At 37.7% G+C, this 20,132-nt stretch overlaps 1 protein-coding gene across 2 annotated transcripts in view; it reads left to right on the top strand.

Annotated features, from left to right (window-relative positions):
* SULF2 (sulfatase 2) overlaps positions 1–20,132 on the top strand; it is a 63,049-nt gene that overhangs the window by 7,781 nt on the left and 35,136 nt on the right. For both annotated transcript variants that reach the window (XM_086761025.1, XM_086761024.1), the window contains exons 3-4: positions 11,553–11,704; positions 15,587–15,756. In XM_086761025.1, coding sequence (XP_086617151.1) covers positions 11,553–11,704; positions 15,587–15,756 — 322 coding nt within the window. The remainder of the gene's footprint in view (positions 1–11,552; positions 11,705–15,586; positions 15,757–20,132) is intronic.

The following is a 20,132-nucleotide window of genomic DNA, read 5'->3' as shown; positions in this document are numbered from 1 at the left end:
GAGTTATCCACTATGAAGGATGTCAGCAGTAAGAAGGTATTTTTTTTTACCTTCCCCCCCCCCCCCCCAAAGATCTGATCAGATTTACCTGCTTCAGCAACAACAGGAAATTGTACTTTAGAACCTTGTTCACTCAGTTTCTCAAGTTTCAGAAGTAACCTGCTAAGGAGAGTATTTTGGATATTGAGTAAAGTTGCTCTGAAGAGGGGGGAGTCCTTGAAAATGACTGCAGTGAACAAAGGAAGATTTGTAAAGCACAAGAGTTAATGTGTAGGGGGTTTGTTATTTTTCTGAGGTCCGTAGTAGTATTGCTTTGTCCTGCAGACATATAGTTTAGCTTCTTGATCCCCTCCTTTTTTTTCTTCTCGTTCTTCAAAAAAAAAAAAAAGCCCAAGAGGAATAAAGCCTTTTGAGGCTTGCTTTTATATCTAAGTTTACAAGCTTGGAGTTAGAAAGCTGTTATTTTGGAAGGCAGTTTGGTTTTTTTCTTAATTCATAAGCCAGACCTTCTCCCTGTGTTTTTCTCTTTATCTTTTATCTTTTGTTTAAACTTGAAGGAAGAAATTGTACTTTCCTACTCCACTTAACCTTCCCTCTGTTTTTCTTTTCTGCTGTTCGTTTCCCATCTCTTTGCTCTCTTCTCTATTCATTGTGATCTCCCTGTGTTTTGTTTTGTTGCAAAAGATGATTCTGCTGGGGATCATTCTTTCTGCATTGTAGTATTTTTTCCTGTGGCGGTGGTATTTGTGGTTTGGATCTACACAGACTTGTGCTGCTGCTGACACCTTTGGGAAATGTGCCAGTGGTATGCGGGCAGGAGGGAGCAGTGTGGTGCACAAGTTGCAAGTGAAAAATATGAGAGGAGATGGAAAAGATGTGACTCCTATAATTGTCAGTTTTGTATTTTTCAACTTTGGCACTTGAAAGTTTGTCCAACTTCTGTAGGCACTGAGTTTTTGGCAGAATACAGATGAAAGCAAGAGGCTGAGCTCAAGGGAAGTTCTCTGCTTTGATTTAACAGTCAGGATTTCTGCCATCATGAATGGGGCTCACTGTCACCTCATGTAGATAAATTAAAATAAATATGACAACATGAAGGATAGGTTTTTGTTCTACAGTGGAAGCCATTGAGGCAGTAGGTGCTACAGGTCTGTCTTTCTCTGCATTAACCTGTCTCTCAATCTGAAAAATGCCAGTGGCATGAATAGTGACTGAAAGGCTGTGTTCTCGTTACGTAGCCACTATGTGTAGACAAGTTCCCAGTCTCAGTATGTTAAGCAGTCAGTCTGATTTGGAAGAGCTTCTCACAACATTGTCCTATTACATATTGTGGGAAATTAGAGAAGAAGGACAATTTATGTAAACAAACCAAGTCAGTTGGTGAATCAATCTTTAGAAAAGTCAGCATAAGCAATATCTGAATCATGACTGTCTTAAAATACTGGATGCTACTGCTTCAGCTTGGAGCAGAAGACAATTAGAATGGAAAAGAAGCAAAGAGATCCTGTCAGAAACACTTCTGAATGTCAGGGAGTTTCTCTGCCGAGGGTCCCTGTGTAAACATCTACAGAAAAAAGGTTCTATTTTCCGTGAGCATACACATCACTTTGTGAGACAGCTTTTAAAATTCACAATGCATTGTTGCATGCTTGGTTCCTGCAGCAACAAATAGCAAGATGTTTTATTGGAATACGGATTTAAACTTTCCCTTAGACATTACTTAATGAGAAAAGCTTCTCTTTTCCATTTGCTTGGCTGGCTGAATGATTAGGTCTTAAAATTAGTGACTGATTCCAGAATATTTTGTCAGCCTTATCTGCAGTCAGGAAATGAAAAGATATGTTTATTTTATTAAATTCAACAGAATTAGGGATGGTGGGCCAAATTCAGCCTGGCAGAAGGACATTTTTGCTTCAGTGAATCTTCTGAGAGAGTTCTGTTAATTTATCTTAGGGCTTAACATGGCTCGGTATGCAGCAAGTGCGACACGTATTTTGGCTAACTTACCGTCCTCGTTCCTGTTGAGCAGTACCCTGTAGTACAGCGAACCCTGTTCAGTTAAATGAACCTGTTAATAAAGGAAAAGGCTATTTCTTGAATGGTGATATGTCAGTATCTCACTCTGATGGCAAGTCTATACCGGAATTCTCCAGAGAATTAATAAATGACATTTTGTATCAGTCATGTATTTTGAAGCTAGAGAAAAGTCATTGTGGGAGGTCTGTCTCTACCATTATAAAAAATTTCTTGGGAATAAAAGTAATAATCATTCTTGGCACTTTCACAGGGCTTTACAATAATTAACTAATGAATTCATTAAAATTCAGTGACAATCTTCCATTTCCTCCCATTAATATTAGACTAAGAAGATACAGTGGCTGACTGCATTCAAATAATTATTTTTCCACTTCACTGCCTGAGCCTTTGATATTTTAAAGTGATTTTAACATTAAATTGTAAGAAAGAGGGGAAAGGCTATTGGTAAATGTTTATTAAAGGAGGAATGAACCTGAAAAATATGTGACTAGGTTTTAGTATCTAGGTATATGCCAGGAGAAAAATACTCAGATTATCAGTTCCTTGCTGTAGAAATTCCTCTCCAAGATAGTTGCTGGTTTTTATTACAGAACTACTTAAAAACTTAACTGAAGTTGATCTCTATGTATAATTGTTTGGTAGGGCATATTTGGTGACCTAAAGAGTCAAAGGGTAGACAGAAGTAGAGACAGAATATTGAAGTACTTTCTACAGGATCACATGCAGGTGAAGAGCAACATCAAGAAGAGATGAAAGTTTTGATTCACGCTCCGGTGCCCTAGGCACTGTGCCATGCTGCACTTCTCTGTCATGTTACATGCGTATAAAGAAAATAGATTGTCCAAGTCAGAGTAACATCCTGTATACAGGACAGATAGTTTTGCAGCTGATGGAGAACTGAAGGCCATTTTTAAAAATAATAACCAAGTGTTTGAAGAGTCAGATTTAATTTTTGGAAGTGATTTGCATGGTTAGGAACTGAAATGTTACGATATTTACCTCTAAGACTAGGTGACTTTTCAAAACCGGATATCGGGTTTCTGAATGATATATCTTGAAGGTAAATTAATTTCCTTAGATCTTTTGCTCTCTATATAGAAATATTATCTTAGCAAGATCTGTCAAATTATATGTTAGATGATTTGAGATCATCAGCGTTGAAAATGATGTGAAAGAAAGATTCAGCATAGTGGCTGTATCATGCTAGCTGTTCTTGCAAAAGGAAACCAAGGAGCTATGCTGGAAAGGACGCAAGAAGAGTCCTGACGTATAGCCCAAATCGACTGCCTCTGTCCTTGTTACTACTTCTGGCAGGCTTTGTCTGTGGCAGTCAATTATTGAGCTGGACTATCCTGCAAATATTCTGGACAATGACATTTTCAAACTAAAGGCAGTTCTCGATTTCCTGCCTCGTGTGTGTTAGAGACTTCCCACACCCCCCGCCCTCCCAGCTTTAACTGTGTTTTTATACTGTAAGTTGGTTTCAAGTCAGACATGTATGCATCTTTTCCCTCTGTTTCTGTGAATTGAGCTAAGCACTGGTAAGTCACTTGAAACGTACTATAATGTGTGATAAGTTAAAATGAGGACACGTTAAGGAGAGCTGTGCTCTCCTGAGGATTGTAGAGAGGCTGTAGAAGTGAAACTCACCTGCACAGGTCCCGTGTCATCGCCTGTCTTCTGTGTGTAGCTTTACGTTACTCAACGCACATTTTAACTATCAGCTATCATGAAGACAGGAATATATACGCCTCTGTGAGTAACTCACTGAGTAAAATCCACAAGATAGCCTGCAATCCAGTAAGACTTTCCTAAGAGTCTAAGGTTAAGATGTCCGTGACTACAGAAATAAGCCAATGTCTGGGGCTGTCTTATTTCCCGTTGCATTTTGTTTCCTTCTTACCTCCTCTCTTATTTCTTCTTCTAAAGCTGTTTTCAACATAAAATGCTATAGATTGTGGAAAACGCCTCATCTTTTTCTTTCTCCCTCCTGTAATGTATTCTGATAGGATGTGAGTTCTACCATTTAAAGTGTAATGGCTTTGCCACACTGATTTATCGTTTCAAGCATGAAGTAATTCATAGCTTGATATTTCTTCAGAAACAGGGTTAGTATTTCATAGCATTCAAAATAGCTGAAAGCTAAACAGAATATTTGACCATTTTGAAAATATTTTTAAGATTTTTGGTTTTTTAGATCTTTTAGGATGGTAGTACTTAAAAGAACCTGCTGATTTAACTTTTTCATTTTTGAGTCCCGTTTGTGTTTAATATTAGGTAGCTTATCAGCCAAAAATGAGTAGAGGTTGCTGCCTCCTCACTCCAATTTAAGGTATTTTTTGTTTATCCAGATCGCAATTTAAGTCCTTGTGCTATCTTCTTGCACTCTTTTTCTTAGCTTTTCTAGAATGCTGGGTTTTTAGCAGAAGTTTTTCAACATCATCAGATTTAACTTAGTAATGTAATCTACTGAATGCATTTTTCCTGAGGTGTCCTTCCTGTATACCCAAAGGTATGAGTGTTCGGTGTGGCCCCCATGGTTATACACTTGCCCTGTACAGCCACAGTTTAGTGGACATTGGAAAAGCTTGGTCATATGCAAATCCAGAGATAGAACAATAAGCTGTAAGCCATCTAATAAAGTCCATAGGAGAACAGTGATAATTTCCGAGTTTCTGGAAGTTGATTTCCAATTGCTTCAAATTGGAACATCCTCATGTCTTTTTATATGTTTGTATAGCTTGAGTACTGCCCTTTGTCTTGTTTTCCAAGTTAGAGATACACAACAAGGGGAAGGTGGTATTATCTGTTACGCATGGGAGGACTATAGGTTTTTGAGGTGGATGCATTTAAGGACTGTAAGAGGTGACTGGTTATTTTTTAAAAAGTGTCAGATTTATTTTTTATCAAAACAAAAGGTAAATGTACAGATAATAAACTAGTGTACAACCTAGATTTCTTCTGTTTCTGTGGCATCTTGTTGAAAGGAATGCTATGGTTATATTGAACCAGAGTTGGACTTTTCTCCTAACTGAATTCAGTAAGACTTTATTGTTTTTATTTATAAACTAATGCTTTTAGTACTGTTCTTCCAAGTTTATTGCTAGGTGGAAAAATCCAGCTTTGTTGAAATACAGCAGATGTTTTTTTCTTGCACAGGATATCTCAGTAGCTCCTTGAAACTTGGCAATTGAGGTTTTTTTTGTTTTTTTTTTTTTCCAAATCCTATGGGCAAAATGGCTCTAAATTAAATTATTTTGGGCTTGACCCAAGTAGCATGGTGCAGACTTTAGTATTTTAGTAAACATTTAGCATTAAGCTAGATAAGCTTTTGCTTAGGCTGTTTATTATTTAAAAAAAAGGTCTGGCAATCCACTGTTGGGAAGGTTTTGGGGTTTTATGTGTGGAAGAGGAAATGTTGCATGTGATGAGGGGAGGATAAATCTAAAGGTTAGGATTCTTCTGTGGCCATGACAGATGAAAGCAGGGAGTGATACCCATGGTAAATTTTTAATGAAATGTCTCATTATAGTTTTAATGCTGGGAAACATTTTGTGAAAAATCTGGATGGTCATGGTTGGGGACAGAGGAATATGAGCAGACTGACCAGCTCTAGTGAGCTGTGTTGTAGAGCAGTGCTGTAAACCACACAGCTAGCCAGCAGTCCTGCTTTCTCTTGTGCTGCCCAGTGTAGGAAATATTGCTGTTGCGGTACACTCAATCATCTCGTCCTCAATTGCAATTAAGATTGATCATATTAAGATTGCCATTCCTGGATTTTTTTTCCTTTAACTTTCAGGGGATGTGTATGAGGGATGTCCAGAAAGATATATGCCTTACAGTTCCAGTCCTGTTTAAGCTTTTGTAAGCTGTGCCATAGGCATTAGTGAAAGGGGACTTTGGGCCCAAATCCATTGAGAATGTGCTTACCTGAGAAGGACAAGCCAGGCTTGCCTTACCTTCAGCATTCTTCTGTTTGGTTCCTTGCTGACCATTTCAAAATATTTTATTTGAGCCCTTTTGTCTTATTTGGCTTCATCCACTCCCTTTCAGCCAATTCCCCTGATTCATTAAATAGATCTTGGCACTGATCCTTGGCCACAACTGAGGAATGTGCAATGCAAATTCAGGAAGAGGAACAAAGGTGTCATAAAGATAACTGTGCATTGCCTTTATCCTGCTAGATAGCACACTAGTCCCCTGGCATGGCAAGAAAGCCTGCAGGCTATTCTCACTGCAGTGCTTACCAGTCACTGTACATGGTTTTTACAGCTATTATGTTTCATGAATTATAATGATTGTTTTTATTCCACTTACAGAGAAGAGCTGTGCATGTAAAGGCCCTTGCTGTCAGTACTACTCTTTTTGTGTCCCTGTGATGGTGGATGGAGCATGTGATCTTTAAGAAAATTTTGTGCTATCAGTGTACTGCAGATTAGAGAAAAAATGAGCCATCGTATGCAATAGACTAAAGTGTGTGTGTGTATACACCTGTACTTCTCTCCTTAGTCGAACTGGTTAAGTACTTCAGTGAATTAGTCATTTCAAGGACTGCAGACATACAAAAGAAAAGAAACAGCAAGAAAAGTACTCGGTGCCCAGTCTTGCTCAGCATCCTGAAACTGATGGAACTACAGGAATCTGAGAAGAAAACATGGTCTTAAGCCTCTCTTTTCCTCATTAAAAGTACTCTAACATTTAGGAACTCGGTGTATGTTTTATACTAGCCAGTAGATTTAGTGCAGTTACTGAGGTATTAATACTAAAGACATATCTTGTAATCTTCGCAGTAGTGTCATGTTTCCTGTTGTCACTAAAGATGCCAGCTGAGATCATTTTGTTCAGGTGACTTCAGCACTTAGACATTACTGATTTTTGGAAAATACAGTCAGTTATTTTAATATCTCATAAGAACTGATGTATCTTGAAAAATCTTTCCTATGGAACTGTATTTAATACTAAATTAGAGGATTTTATCTCAAAACCCCCATATTTATGCTATAAATCCATTGATTTCACTGGGTTTATTCCATTGTACATTGTCAGTTTAAGAGTGTATTTGGCTGTGATGTGAGTGCAAAGCTGACTTGACCTTCGGGCTTACTGCTTGTTACATGTGTACTTAGCCATGCTGAGAGTTCTTTCTCATCTGCTTTCCTCTGATTGTCTCTTAGAGGACAAAAAGTACTGAAAGTAATTTTTGCTAGATATACAGCAGAAATAAGATCAGAAATGCCCCCACATTCCCAACCCAAAACTAAGGGATTGTTCAAATGTACCTAATTGTTCAACTTTTAGCTGGGGAAGACTGGTATCGGATACAGCAGTAAAAGATTTTAGAGGGGTAAACAAATTCCTATGAGTAACTGAGAGTCGCAGCTCAAAACCTAAGTTAACGTCTGGAAAGCTGGCTGTTGAAATATGTCACAAGAACAGTGCTTTAAATACGTCTTTAAAGTACTTAATACACAACATTAATGTTTAAATGTAGAGGGTTAATAGCTTAAAATGAGTTTAACTTCACAGTCATGGTGGTAAGTGCAATTTAATAGGGTGCTAACAGGTGGATACAGCTAAGAGGATGTGATGAGAAGACTCCAGGAGGAGGGATATGTGATATAAATACCGAGCTTACTGTCTAGGAGTAACAAAATGCCGGATTTTACTTTTTCTCAGCTTCAAGATTTATTATGAGAGCATTAATATTTACAAATATATTCCTGATTTCTAAAATACTCAGATTATTAGTGGAATGGATAAGTGATCTTGGCCAGTAGTTAACAAAACTGTGTCTAAACAGACAACTAACCATGGTCATAATCAGAGCTGTCAAATCAAGGAAACTGAATGAAAGACTAAAATTCTGTGTGTAAGTCTGACCTGGCAGTTGTACACAGGTGAATCTCTTGTTGGCTTCCACTGCATCCTGTTTCTAGTTTGAGAACTGAAAAAGGTCTTCTGTATCCAACTCCCAGTGCTGGGCAGTCTGTATGGAATAAAAAGGGATGAGTGATCCCCTGCATCATTTTCTTGTTGCATCCTGAATTATCTTAGATTTTAATTTAATGCAAAGTTTCATGAATATCCTTTGTAGATGCATTTTAGTTGTGTTAAGTATTTTTTGGCAGGTATTAGGAAAAGAATTAGTGTTAAAAAAGGGAGGAAAATGCCAACCAACTTGTAGAGTTTTGTAGATGATCTAGATAGATGCTAGAACTAGCTCAAACATTTCCAGTGGTGGTAAATGATGCTTTGATGTCAATTCTTCTGATTGTGCTTTTACACTACACTTGACAATATGCTGGATCTGCTTTTTAAGCAATGAGCTGCGCCTCGGTGTATCTGTGGTTGTGTTACATTCAGAGCGGACCTTTACATTAATTGGTAGCACAGGGAAAATTAGTGTGTGCAATTTTTTTTTCCTTATAGGAAGAGTTTAAAAAACAAAACCTCTTGTAAAAATTCCTCTCTATACCAAGGAATTTTCCAGGTGCTCATCATGGAAGGATGAGACTGAGAGAAGAACCTTAGAAGGTTATGAATTCCTGCAGAAGCAGTAACAATGCACAAAGGACTCAGTTCTTGCATGTTTTACAGTCATAGGAGAAACTACATTGTGTAATATTTAAAGCAAAGGAAAACCACATTCTTAACACATTTATTAAAAACAGCCACTTGGGTGTTTTTTAGTGATAATTTTCTCGACTGGATATAGGAACATGGCTGAGAATATCAAACAGCAGCCTCTGTGAATGTTTATTAATGAAATCTTGGAGCGGTTTGAAATTGGATGTACCAAAGGCATGTGTACTCTAGTGAGCAGCTGTCTCTGGCGGTGAACTAATCTGATGAGGGGGAAAATTGTGTTAGAGAGAATCTTTACAATTCAAAATCAAAATCTTTCACCAGCTTTCAGAGAGATTTATCGTATTTTGTACTGCAGAGGAGTAATGTTTAGAAGTTTTGGAATAACAAGCCTTTAAATGGCTGAGGAGGGGGAAAAGGAAAAGATGTGAAATAGAATATTTGAAACAGCAGAGAAAATTATTTAAAGCCCTCTGACATCCATGAAAGATTATAAAGACATCCTGAACGTAAAATGGGGAGTATGCAAAAGGTGCTGGAAGGAACTTCCGCCAGGCTTTCCTTTAATGCCTCTGCAGAATAACAATGAAGTAATTCTTTGCAGAATGTCTCTTTCCTGAGTTCTTCAGCTGTCTCAGACAAAGGTCTTAGGAACAGATTGGTTCCCATGAGCAGAAATGCCAAATATATCTCTGTTTGGATATATTATGTGGAATGGGGGACAAAAGGCTTTGGAGTGCCTTGTGCATACCTGCTAGCGGAGACAGTGGCCAGTGTTTCAGCCCTATGTTGCTTGTTACCAGGACAAGAATAAATGTGCATCTGTATTGTTTAATTACCAATAACCACTGTGAGTTGCCTTTCATTCTTTAAAAATAAGAATCTGTTCATAAAGCTAAATAACTTGAAAAAGTATATATACTCTATAACTGAGTCATGATAGTTTTCACCTACAATGGAGTAGATTTTGCTTTGTTCCTTGCTGCACATTTACTTTCCTTGGTTAAAGAAGATGTCATGAGGTAGTTTAGGACAGTGAAACAAATTCTTTTCTGCAGCATACTAATCAGTCACTTAAACGTTTTGTAAATGACTCATCTGTGAGATAGCATAACGCCTTGCCTGCTTTTTCAAAGTATTTTGGAAGGATGGTGTAATTTTCAGGAATTGATTGATTGTGTCCCAGTAGATGTGCCCTCCTCATCTTCTGTGATGTAGATTTTAATTTTGTCAGCACTTTCATCTCTTTCAAACACTGTGAAAGATCTTAAACATTCACTTTCTCTTGGCTTGCCTTACACATTAATTGAATACATTGAAATTTGTTTGGATGATTCAAAATACTCTTGTGCACGGACATACAGTGCATAGTGTACTTACTCCCTGTACATTTATTTAGTTGTATTCCACTATAATATTATGTTGCTAATACCACGTTTCCTGGGTTTTTGTAAAAGAAAAACACTCTCACATACCGTTTTGTATCACTGTTTCTCACTGTGTCTGTCTTTTGGACATATATTCCGCCTGCTACAAATAGATGGAAATCCCTTGACCTCAGTGAGCCCTTTTTATATTGGCTGAAAACCTGTTCTACTCTATCCACAGCATTGCTCCTTGTGTTTATATAAGTAAGAGAAGGTGCAGTATTACACACTATAGGCTGTAAGCTTAGGAAAAAAAAAAAGTCTTTAAGAACTTAGGAACTATGAATTGTGTGCTCATATCCCCTAGATTATGAGATGAGTTTTAATCTAAGAACAGGATCTTAGATACTCTGTTGTCCTTACAGAAGCACAGATGTTTGCTGATAGATGGCCAATGTGAGATGCTGCAGACACAATGCACCTTTGGATTAAAAATATTTGTAATGGCAAGTGGAACAAGTGTAATGATCTTTGTGCTAGTCACTGTGGTAATGCTTACTTGTATGCCAGACCATTCAAAAATTGAGATCTGAGCTCTGATCATGAAAAGTCAGATGCTGAATTGCATTGCAGCCTGCAGTCCCAAGAGCAGAGTTTTGCCTTTAAGCTTTAAAAAATCTAGCTAGGCGAATGGAGTGTTCCAATAGAATTTATCCTGTAATTACACAGTGATGATATAACATATAAACTACTACTGAAAAATATGTTCCTTTAAATTATTCAATTTTTTACTGGAATGGTGTGAAAGCATCATTGGGTACGTCATGTATTTTAGAGAATTAGTGTTCTTCTCATAGAAATCTGATGCTTTTCATTTTCCTTAACCTTTTTCTGGAAAATAATTTGTATCTGTACACTTGTGGCTTACGGAGCAAGGCTAGCATGTACATAGCTCTTCTGGGAGGATGGCTCAAATGCCTGCCCTGTGTTCTGTAAGGATCCTTGTACTCATTCTGCACTTGTTCTACCAAACAGGCTGCTGCTGCGTTTCTCTGCAGCAAGTTTAAAATCTCCTCATATTTGTGGTCCTCATTTGTCATCATTTCTCCCAAGCCAGCCTCCTATTAGTGACTTCACTGCTTCTGCCAGTTCCTTAGGTGGAGATAGCTTAAGTGGGTGTAACCAAAATTGAAAATGTAGCTAAATTGGGTGATTCAGAGGAGGATGAGATAATGTGGCAACTGGCACTATTTTAAGTATTCTTTGTTTTGTTCCTCTGACTCTGACTATATCAGGCACTAAAGAAAAATATAATGATGACTGTAGTCCGGTTTCTCTCGTACATAGATTGTAAATCGAAATATCTGTGTTATGGAGCTCTGAAATAAAGAAACAGAGGCAAACTTACAACTCGGGACTTATCTCTTACCTTAATTGCATCTAAATGAGGAAAACAAAGCTTCTCTCAGAAGAAGCAGAAAGGAAAGAATATGGTTAAATATTGTAACTTTAAAGCTTTTCTGTTACACCTTCTTACTGTGCTTCTGCTTTCTCTACCCCTAGCTTTCTTTGGAAAGTACCTTAATGAATACAATGGCTCCTATGTGCCCCCTGGTTGGAAAGAATGGGTTGGATTACTTAAAAACTCCCGATTTTACAACTACACACTCTGTAGAAATGGAGTGAAGGAGAAGCATGGATTTGACTACTCCAGGGTAGGTCCTATTAATTTCTTTCTATTTAACATTTGAATGTGACTCCAAGAAAGCTATGGTTTATGGTTTCAGTCTAACTATAGAATTCTTTTTGTACTTGAAGGCTGCTATGTGTAATGTTAGCTACAACCCAATATGCATCATGTGTCTACTTTTCGATATCTTCCGTTCTGGGAGGGTCATGTTACTAAAAACATAGTTAGTAGCAATGGAAACAAAACAGCCTGAGACTGTATTATGAGCTGAAGATGTGAAAATGGATTTAAATGCTGCATGATAACTATTTTTGTGCTTTGTATTTTAATGATTGTGTGCCAAGTCTGATTGTCATCTATTCCCCTGGTATAGAACTGACTCCAATGGAGTTACACAAGCGTAAATGAGATAAGAATCCAATTCCCTCCAGCTAGACCCATCTTTTTATGTTAAAGAACTTGTTTCACAACCATAATATGATGGGAGAATTCATAATATCTTGGTAGTTCTTATGATAATTCTGAATGAGTGGAGAATTTAATTAACTATTATATTTATAGATTCATAGAGTAGTTTGAGATGGAAGGGACCTCCAAAGGCCATCCAGCCCAACCCCTCTGCAAGGAGCAGGGACATCTCTAACCAGATCAGGTTGCTCAGAGCCCCATCCAACCTAACCTTAAGTGCTTCCAGGGCTGGGGCATCAACCACCTCTCTGGGCAACCTGGGCTGGTGTTCCACCACCCTCAGTGTAAAAAATGCCTTCCTTATGTCTAATCTAAATTTACCGTCTTTTAGTTTAAAACCATTACCCCTTGTCCTGTCACAACAGGTCTGGGTAAAATGTTTGTCCCCAGCTTTCTCATAGGCCCCCTTTAGGTACTGGAAGGCTGCTATAAGGTTTCCCTCGAGCCCCAGATCTCTCGGCCTGCCCTCATAGGAGAGGTGCTCCAGCCCTCTGATCATTTCTGTGGCCTCTTCTGGACTCTCTCCAAGAAACTTATATCTCTGTGCATTGTTGCAGACACATATGTTTCCTGATATCCTTGTAAGGGTGTTATACCCTGGTCAAACTTACTAAAATGCTTGATAGTCATTGTCAAGTGCGGTGTATTTTTTTTTCCTCATCTAGCTCATGTTAGCAGTTGAAACAGTTACCTGTTTGCAGTCAGGGGATGTTTATTTCAGCCAAAAATGTTACCTTTCCAAAGGAAGTAGCTTTTGTGAATTCCTAAAATGGCTTCAATTGTCTCTGAAGTACGATGCTAAATAAACGTGTCTATAAACTGCTGTAGTTATGTAGTGTACAGATTATGAAGTTGACTCACTCTGGAGCGATACTGATTTATGAGGTGTGTTTGCTTAACAGGGATTCTGTTCGCCCTCTCTTATCAGCACAAATCCTGCCTCCATATTCATGATTCATTAGCAATGTGTTCACAGTCAGTTTTTCCTTTAAAAGGTTGAGGTCTGTGTGATTTTTTTCCCCCTTCCACTCCCCCATTTGCCATTTTTAACTGAATGTATTTGTGTTGGAAGATAAAACCTAACAGGCTTCTAGGGTTTCCTTTTCTGTCGCCAGCTGCTAAGGGGAAGGGGCAACTCATGTACAGAATTATTTGTCTTTTGTTTCCCTTCCTCTCTATGAAGAATGAGAAAGCTAGTCTCTACAGCCATGTACCAAAAATATGATTGAAATTTATCTTGGGTAGAACAGTGTTAGGCAAGTGTTTCGTAGGACATTGTTCCCCATTGCACGAAGGAGTCAACAGGGAACTTCATGTTCCAGTATTCTCAGCTCTGTTTTGTGTATGCAATACTTGAAAATGTTTAGGTTTGCGCTTGGTTTAGCTTTTCTTATGGAGTTCAGTAACAAATAAAGAAAAAAAAGTCTGATGAAAATATAAATGTTATGATAATCTTCATATTCTTGTCCAATACACAACTATGGTGGTAAACAGAGCAACAGCACTTGTTGATGTTAACGCTGGAGTTCAAATGAACAAACAGAAGCTGAAATACAAGACTGCTTCTCTTTCTTTCCTGCCATTTTTGTTGCTGGAAACTTAATTTTCCACCAATGAACAATATAATCAGATTATTTTTTAGCCTTATCTACTTGACGTGTTTAATGTTAATTATGTGCCAGTGGAAAACTAGGAAAAAACACTACTGATTCTGTCCTCCAAAGTAACTGCTAAGCACTTATCCTCTGAAAATCAAATCTTCACTGTTTTTTTCAGATTTTCTAATGGGATTTTTCTTTTTCAATTTCTGTCAGCTTTTTAAGATTAATTTAGCTTTGTATGCATTTGCACAGTCTACTGCAACTTCTACAATCTGGAGCTTTTAAAAAAAGACATCAGTTACAGGAAGTGTTTCTGTTTGGTCTTTTGGCCTGGTAAGCACTGGGTTTGCAATATTAAATTTGAATTTTTTTCACTTTGACCAGGTGAAAACGTTCACCTTCAACATGAAGTTTGAAAACTATGCTCTTGTAGTGGCTAACTCAAAGATGAGTTACATACTCGAGAAAATGACCAACCAGCTTAAAGATCAGGCACATTTTACACAAATGTCAATGCAGTTTTGCGTGCACTCCAGTATTTGCTCTCAGCTATGAGAATGGTCTCGGATGTCAGAAGTATCTTTAGAAGTCCGTTTTGCTTTGGTCTGGCTTACTGTACGTTCTCCCTTCATCTGCATATGCTTCTGAATTGAGGTGATTCAGTTAACTTTGGTGTTACGCCTATTTACACCTGGTTTCATGAGTGAAAATGTCATCTCAATAACAGTCAGAATCATGGCAGTTTGGTAACAGACATTCCTCATGTTGGGACCAATGTGTGAAATTATAAATGGAGACTTTGCCAGCCTTATTCTGGGATACACAGGAGATAACTTGGGGAAGTAAATACAGGTGATGAATAAGGCTTTCTGTGATGGATGAGCTGACTGATATGAGGAACAATGACAGCAGAGAGCTGTAACTTAAAAGGAGATGCTGTCCAGTGTGTACCACACCTTGTACATGTTCACTTGACCAGGGGCAGATGTTATGTCTGATTTTGCATTCAGCTGTGACATTCAAGTTGTTATTTCGTTTTTTAAATGTGCAGTTTCATATCCTACTCGTGTCTGAGGTGTATTAATATTTGCAATATTTCCTATGATGCAGCCAAAGAGAGAACATTTCTTGTCCTTAAAAATCCTGTCTTCAATCCATATAGCTCCAACAGATACCAGAATTTCAATGATAATTCTTAGAAAATAGAAAGATACTCCTTATCTTCCCAAGGAAGTTTTCTAAATTACCGGCAATTTATGTGATAGAGCTATACCTCTACCAGATTGTCACTGTGTCTGTATAATATTGAGTTAAATTTTTGGTCCAATTAGCCCAGGATCTTCTGACTTTAGTGATTTCTAGTTCAGAGGGAGGTTGAGAAAAATGAACATCAAGCCATTTGGATTTTCAGACTACTTTTGTGACGCAAGATCAGACTATACACCTTGAAGATATTGAAACCAAGCAGCAAAGAAATTTACTTGTAACTTTCTATTTTTGTAACTAATACCTTGTCATTGTATTTAGTATTGTGATCTTCATCATGTAATTACATACTCTGGGAAGAATGAATCCTGTTTGATCTTCTTTAGTGTCATTAATTTCTGAGAGGAAGCTGTTGCTTTTCGTATTTCTAGACACTGAAGAAAGAATGATTTGGATTTAGTTTTTGAAGTTTTAACATCTATAACTTACTCCTTCCTCCTCCCGTTCTGCGTGAAGTAGCTTCTTTTTTCCCATTTTTTTTTATGATACCTCAGACCTTCCCTTCCCACCTCATCCCCCAACCTGAAATTATTTTTTCAAGTATCTCATTATACTTTTACTTCTACTTGCAGGATTATCTAACTGATCTGATTACCAATGACAGTATTACCTTCTTCAGAATCTCGAAGAAGATGTACCCTCACAGGCCTGTGCTGATGGTTATAAGCCATGCTGCTCCTCACGGCCCTGAAGATTCAGCCCCTCAGTACTCACATCTCTTTCCTAATGCCTCACAACACATGTAAGGAAAAATAAAACCCTTTCATTTCCAGGTTCAGGAGTATAGAAGTCCTGGATACATCTGGTGGAACAATGTTTGCTTTATAATACTCTTAAACATATAAAAGGAGTTTCAAATTTTTTTTTTTTTTTTTTTTAACCTCTTCAGACTAGTACAAGTATCTTGAGAATGACTACTGCATCTAGAACTCAGGATTGTAGCTCACTCAGGCAAATGGAAAGATTCATGTTAAATTCCTTGGATGTTGTTACAGCCTATTTCGGAAGTAAAGCACTGATTTATTTCAAGCAGGGGGATAAAAATCTGATTCTCGGGCTGTAGTCTCTTCAGGGGAAGAAACTCTATCTCTGTGTCCTTATGCATAAACTATATTATTTTATGATTATTACCGAAAATCACACAGTGTGCAATACTAATGACTCCTGTTTCATATGTGGAAAGAGGGGAAATACAGCCCTGCAGCACCGGAGTAGACAAGCTATTTCTGAATGAGCTGGTGTGTCTGTACACGACCCAGTAAGATGTCTTGAACAGATCCCAGAAGCAGTGTCACTCAGTTACGGAGTTAACATGTTGATAAGCTCCAGTGAAACATCGCGATGAGACAGTTCTTGTTTATAGCACAGACACATTTTACAGGTGTAGTTCTGTAAGGCTCAATTACAGGCCTCTCCTTGCGTGCTGATAAATGAACGATTCTCCCAAATTGCCTTTTCGCGCAATGAAAACCTTCAAATATTTTTCTAATTGCTGACTTCAAGCCTTCATTGATGTTCAACATTTGTAACTTTCTTCCTACATGAATTAATTTTTTAAATTTTTTTTAAAGGGAATTCGGTTTTATTTTTGATTTGTGAAGGAACTGGGAACTGATGGAAATAATAGTCAATTGGTAGCCAAAGCTGCTCAGGATTAGTCCAAAGTCCAGTGAAATCCATTAGAGCTTTTTTGTTTTATTTAAAATGAGAGTCTGAGAGAAAAAGCTTCCTTTGTTCTATTGTCTAGGTATTGCGTAGCTACCAAAGAGAATCTGTGTTGCAGATCTACAGCAATGCAGTATTTCATGTTTGTTTGCTGTCTTATGTTCATTTATTTTCTTTCAAATGAAAATTACAAAAATGCCAAATGAGCAACTTCTACTACAGCTTATACTCAGTATTGACCTCAGTCTTATTAGGAGTTCTTTTGGAAGGCATTCATATCGCAGAGGTGATAACCATTTATCAAGCAACGTTCTGTGGCAATTTAATTATGCTGGTCGAATGAAAAAGAGTAGAAGGATTTGAGGAAGGCCAGCAACGAAAAATATAAAATACATCTTTTTTTTTTTTTTTCTTTTTTTTTTTTTTTTGCTCATAGTTTATATTTCATTTTTCACACAAATTAGATTATAAAGTAGTTGCACAAAACTGTTTTTAATTGTAGGTGACTTATTTTACAATGATAACAATTTTAAAGGAAGTATCACTTTGGGGAAGCAAGTTATGTTTGTAACGAAACAAAATTATCTTAGTAGATTAAGGAACTGTGGTTTTGGTTTAGATTTTAACAAAAAATAGGAATTTGTGTACATCTTGTGCAAAGAAACTGCCGGTCTCTTTCTAGACAATTCTCACAGCACTGCATAATAATAATTTGTAAGGATTTTCATTGCCCTGGTTTAAGATTAAATGTAAAAATGCAGAACATGCATCATTCCGTCACTGCACATACAAATTAGTTCCAGCTTTCCATTTTTACCCTTGTTCCCACATTCCAAGGAATCCCTCAGTGACAGATAAATCTGTCGATAATAAAGGAGTGTGGGCAGTTGACAGTTTTGTTATCTGTGGATACAGTAGGGAAGGACGAGAACACAGGCAGAACACTTGTTACGAATTGCCGTAAAGCGGTAAGCTATACCTTGAAGCAAGTGTTTGCCTGGTCCCAGCAGCGGAAGGCAGTACACAGCCTGGCCTGCTTCTGTACCTCTTCTTGTGGCAGCGCCGGCACAGTCTGCAAGCGGATTCCTGAGCTCTGTCCACAAAGCCCGGAGAAGGTGTGACTGGATTGCTTACGCTGGGTGCCATACATACTGCATTGGGTAGCATTGCTGGTGACAGCTAGAAGTTAGTGGTGTGGATTTTAGCATAGACTGACATCAGAGTACTTTGCTTGGGAACTCTGGTGTCTGCTTCTGTTGCTAATTTATGCTGTTGTTCTCTTGTTTCTGCTGTTACATATGCTAGCTGCTGTGGCTGTTCCACCCTAAACTGCAGTCTCTCTCCATCTCATTCTATAGAGCTCCTTTTCATCTGGATTTGCAGGCTTTTCTCTTGGAAAATTATTCATGTCAACCAAGATTCACGTAGCCAATCTCTAGCCTACATGCCTGGTTTTCCTTTTTTTACTGCCTGTAGCTGCAGAGAATGCAACAGCTGGGCAGTTTGTAAGAGTCATCAGGAATGTTATTTTTGTAGAGGGTGCACGTTACCACCCATCTTTTCCAAGGTCAAATGCAATCAGACTAGGACTTATCTTCTGAGTACATTTGAAGAGGTTGTCTTAACCAACTTCTAGGAAGGTTCTATTTGTGTATTTTTCCTGTAAGACAGACAAATCTGTTAACTGTAAGAGGGTTACATTTGTAGTAATCAAAGAAAATCACAGACTTTGGTTGGATTAAACAGCGGGAGGTTTCAAATCAGCCAGGAAATCACAAAGTAAGCTGAAAAGGAATTTGCCAAGCATTTTTTTATTCATTCTGGACATCACATAGCAACAGTTTCCATAACTGTCAGCATTTTCAAAGGAGCAATGTCATTATTTTAGCCACAATAACATTCTGAAATTCAAGAGGCTATTAACAATACAGAGAGAATAAACACCAGCACTTTCCTCCCTATATGAAGAAGCCTCCATTTGCCACCTACGCACATTTTTCAGATAGCATCTAACAGAGGCTTTTGGCATAAAACGTTTCACTGTCAGATTATTAATTTCATATTTATATTAAAACTCTTAAGACTACCTGTCATATTCAAATATACATTAGATAGACAGTATTTAGAGGAGAAGTTTCAACTTATATTACTATTGTTTATATTAATAACTTGCCCTGCCTCTCTGTTGCATACGCAAAACTGAGAGTAGATATTTGCCAAATAGGAGCTGAATTTATCAGGAAATTGTGTTGGGAAGAAGAAAATAACTGAATAATTACTACTTTTCCTGTATTACTGTGTCACCCTCTTGGCTTGTACATTTGCATAGACTGAGTTTATTGCTTTGAATGTAAAAAGCCTCAACAAATCCCTTAGGAAAAGTCATTTTTAATATTTTAGACTCAACCAAGGTGGTTCTCAATCTTAAGTAATAACAAACTTCTTAGGAATAGATATAGTAGGTAAAAATAATATTCTTTGCAAATGTGAGCTAGAATATAGCTTTCTAGTGAGCTGGTGATGCAGAGTCAACATCATGGTAATAATATACCAAAATAAATTTTTTGTTTAGATCCAGCTAACCTAGAGCAATATAATTATGCACAGAAAAGCAATCTGTGGAACTGCCAACAGCATGAAATTATGGACAATCTGTGATATTTCTCCTCATCAATTTAATGGTGTCACGGGATCATGAGAACTTGGAGGGACTGTGAGATTCCAGGAGGACATTGAATCCAGCTCTTGGGATTTTGCAGGGACTTTAATTAAAGTTTCTGATGATGGTGGCTGGAAAGCGTCTGCAAGATACAGTCCTGTTTCCCCTCACCCCTGCTTTTCTTGGCAGGTCTTTAAAACCCGGCTATGTATCCACTTCTGCTTGCCATGAGCTCACATGCAGTTTGATACCACCAGGTAGGGTGCCTGTGCTCATCTGGGTACACGAGTGTGAAAGTGTTTAAGTAGCCAATCATGTTGAATTAAAAAAAACTGTTAAAGAACACAGTAGAACCTTTTCAGCAAGTTCCGTGGTTATTGTTAAACAGCTTGCACAAGCCATAATATTTGGTGCTAATGTGGGTAGAGTGAAAGCAAAGCAGTTACACAAGTAGGGACTCTATAGTACGTGCTTCATCCAGATCCTGCTTTTGGAGTTGGACTTCTGAGGCTAGTCTCTTGGCTTTGAAATATATCCATGTTAGTCTGAAGACACTGCAAAAACAATGTATATTTAGTATTGTAATAGATTTTATTCCCCACAGAGTTGTTTTTATTCTCTCATCTTTCGTATAGAACATAAAAGTATAAGACTTTTCCAATCTAAATCTAATATTTTCTTGTGCACCTCAGAGAGTAAGTTGTATAGTGTTGATCAAACAGAAATTATTGGTACACATTACTATTGTTTTTTCTACAGTGCTAAAACATTCTGATTTTTCTCTCTGTTCCTTA

This window comes from Chlamydotis macqueenii, chromosome 16, assembly GCF_036417535.1.
Source record: "Chlamydotis macqueenii isolate bChlMac1 chromosome 16, bChlMac1.mat, whole genome shotgun sequence".
In the NCBI taxonomy this organism is placed as follows: Eukaryota; Metazoa; Chordata; class Aves; order Otidiformes; family Otididae; genus Chlamydotis; species Chlamydotis macqueenii.
Note: the sequence above shows the minus strand (reverse complement) of the source record. Positions and strands in the feature narration are given on the sequence as shown.